Source organism: Cupressus sempervirens, chromosome 5, assembly GCF_028749045.1.
Source record: "Cupressus sempervirens isolate cs-2001-9-10 chromosome 5, ASM2874904v1, whole genome shotgun sequence".
Classification (NCBI taxonomy): Eukaryota; Viridiplantae; Streptophyta; class Pinopsida; order Cupressales; family Cupressaceae; genus Cupressus; species Cupressus sempervirens.
The window spans coordinates 484,273,839-484,283,738 of record NC_143122.1 but is presented as its reverse complement, the minus strand read 5'-3'; the positions used below and the strand labels follow the sequence as shown (position 1 = coordinate 484,283,738).

Genomic DNA, 9,900 nt, shown 5'->3' with positions numbered 1-9,900 from the left:
TTTTAGTAGTTAAATAAACTATGAGCAAGATTTGATTTGGTCATTTAACCAAATTTGATGTCCATATACAGGCACAAAAGACAAAACCATACAAAGGGTCGATCTCAAGCCCATCGATTTAGTATTAATATAAACAGAATTTTACGTAAGTAAGTAATCCATAATTCATCAAGTACTGGGAAAGCCCTATATTATATATATTCTACTTGCTACCTATGGAAAATGCAACACGTCAAAAGTGAAAATTACCCTAAACAATATCTAGAGTCATACCTAGAGCTACATAGAGAGAGGGAGTAAGAGCCATAGCTAAGAAAAACATAAAGTACGCCCATGATCCTGATTATACTTCATGAGTCCGCTTACCGAAGACATAATGATTTTTGTGGCTTCCCTGATTTGTTTGCCCTAGAGCTAGGTGGGAACTCCTAGGTATTCCTCATCCTGCTTGATTTTTCAAAGTTGGGGAGGTAGAACTCAACAACTTCCAGGTCAGAGAAATCCACATCCAGGTGAATATATGCGTCAAAGGCCGAAAAATAAGTCACAAGCCACTCCCTTGCTGGGTCCTCTCTAATGCCTCTCCATCACAGTAGGAATTGCACACTGGCTTCCATCCTTGGCCATTCTCGAAAGAAAAGGATGTTATCTCTGATGACCAAGCAGGGGCGCTTGGGAACAATAGTGAGGTTGAAGCTACCCAATTGGTAAGCCATGTAGGCTTTAGGTAGCGAGATTTTGAGTTTTTCATCAATGCTAAAAACCACTTCTTCTAAACCTACTAACCAACTCGGGTCAAATAGATTGTAACAGAGTTTGATTATATCTCATTTCTCTACTCTAGTCCTACCTAGGCATCCAATCCATGACCCCATGATGTCACTGTTGGTGCGCCACGAATATTTGTAGTTGAAAACACCTTCCCCCAAAACCCTACTGACTGCGACCCTACTCATGTCATCTATGGGCTTGAGTAACCGATTCCATCTTTCGAGTTTGACTGAACCACGCAAGGCCATGGTTCTATTTTCAATAGCATGATACAAGTAAATATTGGTAGCCATTTAATTGGGGGCAACATAGAACCTAATTCAGACAAGGTGAGGTGAATATGAAGATTAGTATATCCAATTCGCATTTATAGTTAATAATTAATATTTAACATTTTATACTACTTTGTTTAATATTTAATATCAATCTTTCATATTTCACATTTTACCATGGTTCTATTTTCAGTAGCATGATACAAGCAAATATTGGTATCCATTTAATTAGGGCAACACAAAACCTAATTCAGACAAGGTGAGGTGAATATGAAGATTAGTATATCCGACTCGCATTTATAGTTAATAATTAATAATTAATATTTTTTATACTACTTTGTTTAATATTTAATACCAATCTTTCATATTTCACATTTTATTTAAAATAACAATTAAATAAACTTCATATACAATTTACAACTAAAATGCCATTTCGTAAAAATATAAAATTTCGGGGGCTGCACGGACGTTGCCAGTTCGGTTGTCGTTGCCCTGGAGTTTTTGTTACAAGCAGCATTGCGCCAAACCCTGATTATTTTGTGATTTCATATTTCTGATTGTGTGAGCGACGATGTATAACGGCATTGGATTACAGACTCCCCGTGGCTCAGGTACCAATGGGTACATTCAGAACAACAAGTTCTTCGTTAGACCGAAGGCTGTGAGAGTGGAAACTAGGGAAATGGAGGAGGGGCAGGGCGCCGGTGGGGTGTCGCGGAAGGCGAATCCGCAAATTCTGGAACATGATCGAAAGCGCCAGATCGAACTCAAGCTGGCTCAGCTGGAAGACACTCTCGCGGACCAGGGCTTCAGTGATCTCGAAATAGTCCAGCAGCTCGAGGAGTCAAGGAAGATCTTGGAGACTCAAGATGCATCTCCTTCCGATAGAGAAAAGTAAGCTGTGTTAGGGGTTTTCCAACCCTTTATATTTCTTTTGTGCTCGTGTATTAATCACTGCAATTTATTTGCAACGTTTACTATAGCTGCCCTATTTTTCTCACTTTCACGCAATGTATATCTTTACACAGCATCACAGCTCTCCTCCTTTCCCCCTATTCGATGAGTTCTATTTTATTAAGTCCAGCTTTATCCATTAAATCCAAGTCCTAACATCCATTAAATCCAAGCCCTAACATCTCTTGAGTGCCTAATGTACCGACGTAACTTTTTTCTCTCGAAACACCACACTTTCCATACAACTTGGGCCTGGAGTGTCCTTCGAAGGCTCTTTCCATCAAGCTATACCCAATTGGCATTTTGTTATGTGTGCAAATCACAAATAAAAAAATGGATTTTGGTAAGCCCTTTCTATCTAAAAAGTAATTGTTAATCGGACAAACTATTTATTAATGTCCATTCATGTCAATAGACACATTGGAATGTCCAACTGCGCCTTATGTTGCACACCTGCCCCTTTGGAAACAAAATACCTCTCTTAATTATCTTTAGGATTAGCATTGCATTGACTAAATATTGGTTCTTCTTTGCATTATTATGTTTTTGAACTTTGCGTGGCTTTTGTAGGGTGTCTGAGACACAAACTCATCAGATTGCGGCCAAAAAAGAAAGGCAACTAGAGGTTTTCAGGGCTGCCTTAGGTCTGGGAGATATAGAGGAGGGCCAGATTTTTGATGGAGATCTTCAGGAGCAGCGTAAACAGGAGAGAATAACGAGGGAAGAGAGAGAGCAGGAGCGTCAGCAGCAGATGCTGGAGCAGAAAGAGGAAGAAAGAAGGAAGGAAAAGGAAAGGAAGAAGGCTCTTAAAGAGGAACAAATGCAGAAGGAAAGAGAGGAAAAAGAAAGAGAGCAAGAAGAATACAGGAAAAAGAGACTTGAGAAAAAAACACGAACGGGGACTGAGGAAATTGACAGGAAAAGAAGAGAGGAGCAGAAGCCAGAAAACAGATTGAAACAAGAAGATACAAGGCATCACAGAAAGGAAAATTCTAAACATTCTGACAAGGGGAGATTAGATATCAGTCAGAAGTTAGATGGGAGGCATCATGACAGTAGGCATGCCGAAGGTAAAGATCTTAAAAAACACCAGGGCAGTAGAAAGACACATGGAGATGAGATGGACCGTGACAGTGAGAGTGAATTGAAAGATGAGAGTAGAAGATCAAAAAAACATAATAGCAAGTATAATGATGACAGCGAAAGTGAAAGTGATAGTGAGAGTGATAGTGATACTGACAGTAATAGTGATACTAGTTCAGACACCAGCAGTGAAAGTAGCAGTGAAAGTGATCATGACACAAGGAGCAGAAGGAAGATATCAGGGAAGCGTGAAGAGAGGAAATATCAGGATGCAAAGCAGAGTGAAAGTGATGATGAGATAGGGAGCAAGAAGGAAAAGCGCAACAAGAGGACCAGGAAGTATGCAGACGAGAGTGATGATGTTTATGATGGTACTGTTATTAGAAAGATGCCAGGGAAGCATGATCAGAGCACGAAACAGAAATATAAAAAAGAAAGTGACAGTGACAAAGGCATAAAATCTGTGACTAAATTCCCTAAGAAAAGAGAGTCAGACAATGAATCATTTGAGAGGGTACTGGAAGAAAAGGAAAAAAGGAGAAGATATGATCATGATCTTGATAGTGAAAATAAAAGCTATGGACATGCTGGAATGGATTCAGAGAAATATAATAGAAAGTCTACAAAAGTTTCTGATCAGAGGAATGAGATTTATGGAGGTACCGCACACGATGATATTATATATGATGCAGAGGGAAAATACAAGAACAGAGAAATGGAAAGGAATTTTTCTGATCGTAGAACTGGTAAGCATCATACCTTTGTAAAAAGTCAAGATGATACAGAGCCTAGAAGGGTTGAGACAATGGGAGAAAGAAGTAATTGGCACAGAGATGCTGAGGATGATAGGTGGTATTCTAGTATAGACTATAGGCATGTGAATCGCAGTGACAAAGGCATAAAATCTGTGACTGAAGTCCCTAAGAAAAGAGAGTCAGACAATGAATCATTTGAGAGAGTACTGGAAAAAAGGGAAAAAAGGAGAAGATATGATCATGACCATGATAGTGAAAATAAAAACTATGGACATACTGGAATGAATTCAGAGAAATATAATAGAAAGTCTACAAAAGGTTCTGATCAGAGGAATGAGATTTATGGAGGTATTGAACACGATGATATTAAATATGATGCAGAGGGAAAATACAAGAACAGAGATATGGAAAAGAATTTTTCTGATCATAGAACTGGTAAGCATCATACCTTTGTAAAAAGTCGAGATGATACAGAGCCTAGAAGGGTTGAGTCAATGGGAGAAAGAAGTAATTGGGGTAGAGATGCTGAGGGTGATAGGTGGCATTCTAGTACAGACTATAGGCATGTGGATCGCAGACCTTGAGGATCACAGACCTTGAACTTCTCATCATCGAACAAGAAGATATGAAGAAGAAAGTGGTGGGAATGTTTGTAAGACTAAAATTTGATGAGAGAGATTCCTGGAACTCTGATAGGAGGTGACAAAAAATATGAGTGTAAATGATGACATTGATAAGATATATGCATTTAGAGGTAAAAAGCATGAGGAAGACAGTAATAAATATGATTGTTAAGTCAACAATAATAAAAACATAATAGTCAGAGAATGTTTGCATGAGCCTGCAAGCTCCTTGAGATGTTATTTTGTATAATGTAGTATGTACATGGTATGAGATTTATTTTCTCTTTATGTAGAATATTACTAAGAAGTAAAAGATTTTATATTTTAGTTTGCCATTAACTCATAATCTGGTATGGTGGGTTTACATATTAGAATTTGGTAACTGCAAGATTTGTTTTTTGCTATATTTCAAAATATATTTCTATTTGTAACTTGGCCAAACAATATTTCTGGGCTTGCCATTTTGAAAATAATTTGAAGGTTGCTTGATTAATATCAACAATGTACTTCACTTGAAATTTCATTTTTACCTTAAATGCATCATGCAGCAAGAAATTCTGTTTGAAAAGTGTATGGGCCACTCATTTTCTGGTGGTACTATTTCTTAAGTTATTCAAAGTTAACTTCTTGTTGGCACATGGTGGATTAAAATGTATCTAAAAGAAACAGTGAATTTATCAAGGTTTCGCTGTCAAACTACTTGTTACTTATAAGCTGTTACTAAAAATGAAAATACAGGTAGCAGTGACGATTCTCACTCTTGTAATAATGTTGTTAGTAAATTCTTCAAAAAACCAAACTCATACTGAAAAAGCAACAATAGTCTTGGGAAAATAAAAAGCACTTTAGTATAACTGACCTTGAATTAAAATTCAAGAGCCATTTACTTAATCTGGTTTGTGATGTATATACATAACCTAGTCAGGTGTAACCCAGTTGAGTGTATTATATTAAATAGGAGATGTTCCAGTTTTTGGAATCTAGGACTATTTTTGTATTCCTAGTATGTGAGGCAAACAAGCGAATTTGACCTCTGTTATACTGTTTTCAGGAATAGTGTTAATAGTTTGCTATCTGCAATTTCTGTACTTCATCACAGTTTTGACGACTGTCATCTGCAATTAAGGCATATCAAATGGATTGATTGGTCAGTTACCATGAAAGATAGGTTCAAGAGTCATGGTCGCGTCCCTTTCGGTGAAGTGTGAACTGTAACTGGATTTCCTCATGATTGTAATTGGATATAATCTAGCCATACCTTAACCTTTTTTTACATATTGTCCTGTACACCATGGGGACATTGTTCCTCTCCCTGGATTTGTACCCACACATCCTTGTGACTATATTTAGTGTAATATGACTGCACCTCCCTTTAGTAACATTTACTTCTATCTTTGCTCCATATTAAGATGATTCTAATCTTCTTATACTTCACATGTCGCAAAGGGCAACATTACTTTAAACCCAGGTTTGTTGTGATGTAACATATGTACTGAATAATCAATATAAAGATATATTCATGGCTATGAAAAATCCCTTCCATTAAGTTCTACGATACTTTTTAAATGGCAACATAAATGGACTTCCGCTTAACCTGAGTAGTATTATCAAAATTTGTTCATGATTTTTTATTAACTTATTCTTCAAAGCTATGATCAGTATTCATTTTTGTTAGCATTTTAATATGTTCCTTTAAAAATGGCACAAGAAAATAACGTGAAAGATTAGAGCTTTGTTCCTATAAGAAGGGCAACCTCCCTGGTAAATTTGTAAGTAAAAAACTAACCTAGAACTATTGAGATGATATTCTGTTTTTAGTATGCAATATAAACAGATATAAGTTGAAATTATTGAGCACAAGGATTTTTAAAACTAACATGCAAGATACAAGATTTTATGTATTTTCCAAAGGCTTTTTAAAACTTACATGCAAAAGACAAGATTTTATGTTTTTTCCAAGGTTACTGGGAGACGGGGAGACTTTGAGGACTCTGGTACTGGTACTGGTACTGGTCCCAGTACAACTATTTTTCTAAAATAGCAGATTGGTACCCTTGGAGATGGCAACTTTTTTTAGTAGTTTGAAGAGTCTAATACTAAATACAAAATAGAACTGTAAGACTAAAAGACTAAAGTAAATAGTCATAGTAATGTCACATTAATATATAGAGTCAAAGAATTCAAAGCTCACATAATCACATTACATTACAGTATCTCATAGTCATATCTGAATTCTAACTATTGCACATGATCATCATCACATCAGACTAATCAGCAACTATCATTACATATTCAAATTTTAAATTTAAAAAAATATATTGATGGTAAGTCATTGATATGCAAACAAAAATGAAAAAACTTAGTACTGTAAACAAAAATCAGAAATCCGTCTATATCTAAGATGACGATGATACTATCATCTACTCCACAAGGTTGTGATCATCCATCTCAAGGTCTTCAACTATCATGCTCTACAAAAAATCATCACTCTCCACGTTGGATTCTAAGTTATTATCTAAATAAAATTTTAAATATTTCTAATTGGATTTTGGAACAAAAATAAAAATTTAGAAGTGTTTCTAATATTTTTTAAGTTATTAAATAAAATATTAAATTTTTTAAATAAGTGAAATTGTCATGTGTTTAATTTTTTGCATTAAAGTGATAAAAATGAGGGCTAAAATATGAAAAACAATTTATATTTTATTTTACATTTTTTTTTATAGGAGACTCCAGGGAGACTTCACTTTTTGGACTTAGAGACCCAGAAGACTTCCTCATAAAGTCTCCAACCTTTTTTGAGGTCTTTGAAAATGCAAGTCTCTGAGATGCATCTTCATCTCCGAGATGTGTCTCCTATGGGGGAGCCAAGTCTCCCTGTAACACAATTTTTTTCTGTATCACAAATGGCTTGCTGTAGAGAAGAAAATATTCAATTTAATAGTTAATGCAAAGACTAAGAAGTGAGTGGGACACAAATTGGATTGGATTCAACATATCAGATAAATGTAATTGCACACAAAGTTACAAGAACCATGCTTAATTGAAATCTGCAATACAAAGCATGTTTTAATAAAAACAAATCAATTTCTCTTGACAACATAGTATTGTCTTAAAATGGAAGCACCCATCATTTAAGACCTTTAAGTTCCTATCCTTTAGTGACCTTATGAACAATGGATGGATTTGTGCTCAAGTAGCCCTTTCTCCCGTTCAATTTCCTCTTTTTCAATTTTGTTAGCATAGTTTTCGAAACCCTTGGGGCTCTCCTCCTTTGAGATAACGTTGGAATAGGTCAACTTTTGAGGAATAGGTTGACCTAGGTTACCTTGTTTCATGAGGATTTCGAGACTTGAGGTCATTTTTGTCTCGGGGAATTAATTTTTAAAATTGGGTGACTTTGTCGGCTTGCTTTGTTTTTGAGCTCAGAAACTAGTATAAAAGAAAAGCTTAGGCACTTCATTTTTACATCTACTAGACATCCATTCTCAAGACATTCTCAAGCATTTAAGCAAGTAGATTTCATCAAGCATTCAAGGCACTTAAATATTCAAGGATCCTTTGTGAGCATTTCCTTTTCAAGACCTAGCGTTTTATTGGCTATTAAGGGAGGAGATCTACATTAGTGCATTCATCATCTTCTTCATTGATGCATATTTACCTCCATGGCTCCACAATGTGGTTTTGATAGATCCATTGCAATTGTGGAGATTTCCCACATTCTTCATTGCGAATTCAACATTGACAACATACAAGCATTACAAAATCCTTATTGACAAGGGTTTCTTCAAGCAAGGTGAATATTTACATTTGTCTTGCTTTTTTTCACGTTTTACATTTCAATTTGAAGGTTGATTCCTCAATCTAGGGCTTGACCAAGGCAAGACCTCGTCAAACTAAATTAAAAACCAAGTTTTACTGTGTATAGGAGCAAGTTATCGAAATTGCGACTATAAATCTGGACTACTTGCTGAAACATTTTTGAAGAAGTTTGGTTTATGCTGCTATTGTGTCTTGGGAACATGTCCATCTTCCCATATAGTGTCCAAATACTCTACCCCTAGGTTGACATCTTCCTGTCGGTCTATGAAAAACAACATTTTCTAAGTCTCTTGTTGTTATTGCGAATCTGCAGTCAAAAGTTCAGTCATAGATTCATGATTTTTAGAGCAAAAATGCATATTCCCGTTCACATTTCGAGGTGAACACTTTATCATTCATTTCACTTTTTAGTCTAGATCTATGTCCATATCTTAATTGTGCTGATTCATACATTTAGCAACTAGATCTATCTTACTCTTCTCATTGAATCAATTGGTTAATTTTCACATTTATATGTACATACCTTTGTAAAATTAACATTGAATGAAAGAGGGCTTGCTTGTGTACTTCCTTGATATAATTTGGGTTTAACATTGACAACCCTTCATTCATTTAGAGTTTTGTTAATCCAACCTCGGCTATATTGAGTGATGTTTGGAAGCCCCTCTTTTTCTTGTATTGATGCTAGTGTGAAAGTGGAAGTCTTATTTGATACAGTTCTTATTGAACGCTTCCACTCTCCCCCTAAACATTTTGGTGAACTTGACATGTCTCCTCTTTTTGGCTTTGGAGTTAGATCTCTTGATCACCTGTATTTGGTATCGGTTTCACCTAAACATTTTGGTGAGCTTGAATCATGCTTCTTTCTTTTTAAAGTTAGATTATTTATTTGCATTGGGAGTTAGATTTTGCTATTTTGTGGAGTTAGTTTCCTTTATCTCTTCTTTATGCATCTAGTTAATCTTCTTTTGCAATTCATGTCTAGATATAGTTTATATGCATTTCTCTCATGTTGCAAAAGTTGTTTAAAGCATTTTTCCACCACAGTCTATCCTATTTGCGAGAAGACAACATCCTCCTTTAAAATATGTTTCCTCTAAAAAGAATCAATTTAGCGTATGTAATGTTGCTTTGTCCTCTCTTATATCACCTTATAAGGACCTATTAGAGCAAAAAGATGATTTTAACCTTTCTCTTAATGCTCAATCTCTTTGTGAAGGAGATTTGAGGATTGATATTAACTCTTCTACTAATATAAGCCTTATCTATGGGGATGCCTTTGGTAAGGATGATATTATACCTTCTTTCAATTACACTCCCTTTTCTTTGATATTGTGCTTTCTTGATAGAGATATTCTTACACTTTGAAGATTCTCCTATTTGGGATGAATGCTTGGATGATGATACAAATTACTCTCCTCCTCATGAAAGAACCTTTGTTCCAAAGGATGATATCAAGGTTGACACCTCTTCTATATCATTTCAACATGACATTCCTGATATTTCTCCTTCTCCTACAAAGATTTTTAGAGCAAGGGGAGGACATTATAAATAATTTTATCAATGCCACCTTGCTTTCATTTGACACTCCTAGTAGAGATGAAGCATTAACGGAATGTC

The 9,900-nt window shown here is 35.6% G+C and overlaps 1 protein-coding gene across 1 annotated transcript; it reads left to right on the top strand.

Annotated features, from left to right (window-relative positions):
• Nucleotides 1-1,465: 1,465 nt before the first annotated feature.
• LOC149556853 (pre-mRNA-splicing factor) lies at nt 1,466-4,780 on the top strand. The gene is made up of 2 exons (XM_089831441.1): nt 1,466-1,937; nt 2,568-4,780. The coding sequence occupies exons 1-2, from the start codon at nt 1,615-1,617 to the stop codon at nt 4,417-4,419; spliced, it is 2,175 nt and encodes a 724-aa protein (XP_089687567.1). The 5' UTR covers nt 1,466-1,614; the 3' UTR covers nt 4,420-4,780.
• Nucleotides 4,781-9,900: the final 5,120 nt, after the last annotated feature.

Excerpts from the sequence above, each read along its gene's own strand:
- LOC149556853 (XM_089831441.1), top strand. The coding sequence starts at position 1,615 with ATGTATAACGGCATTGGATTACAGACTCCCCGTGGCTCAGGTACCAAT. Across the intron at positions 1,938-2,567 it reads TCTCCTTCCGATAGAGAAAA|GGTGTCTGAGACACAAACTC; the intron begins GTAAGCTGTGTT and ends TGGCTTTTGTAG.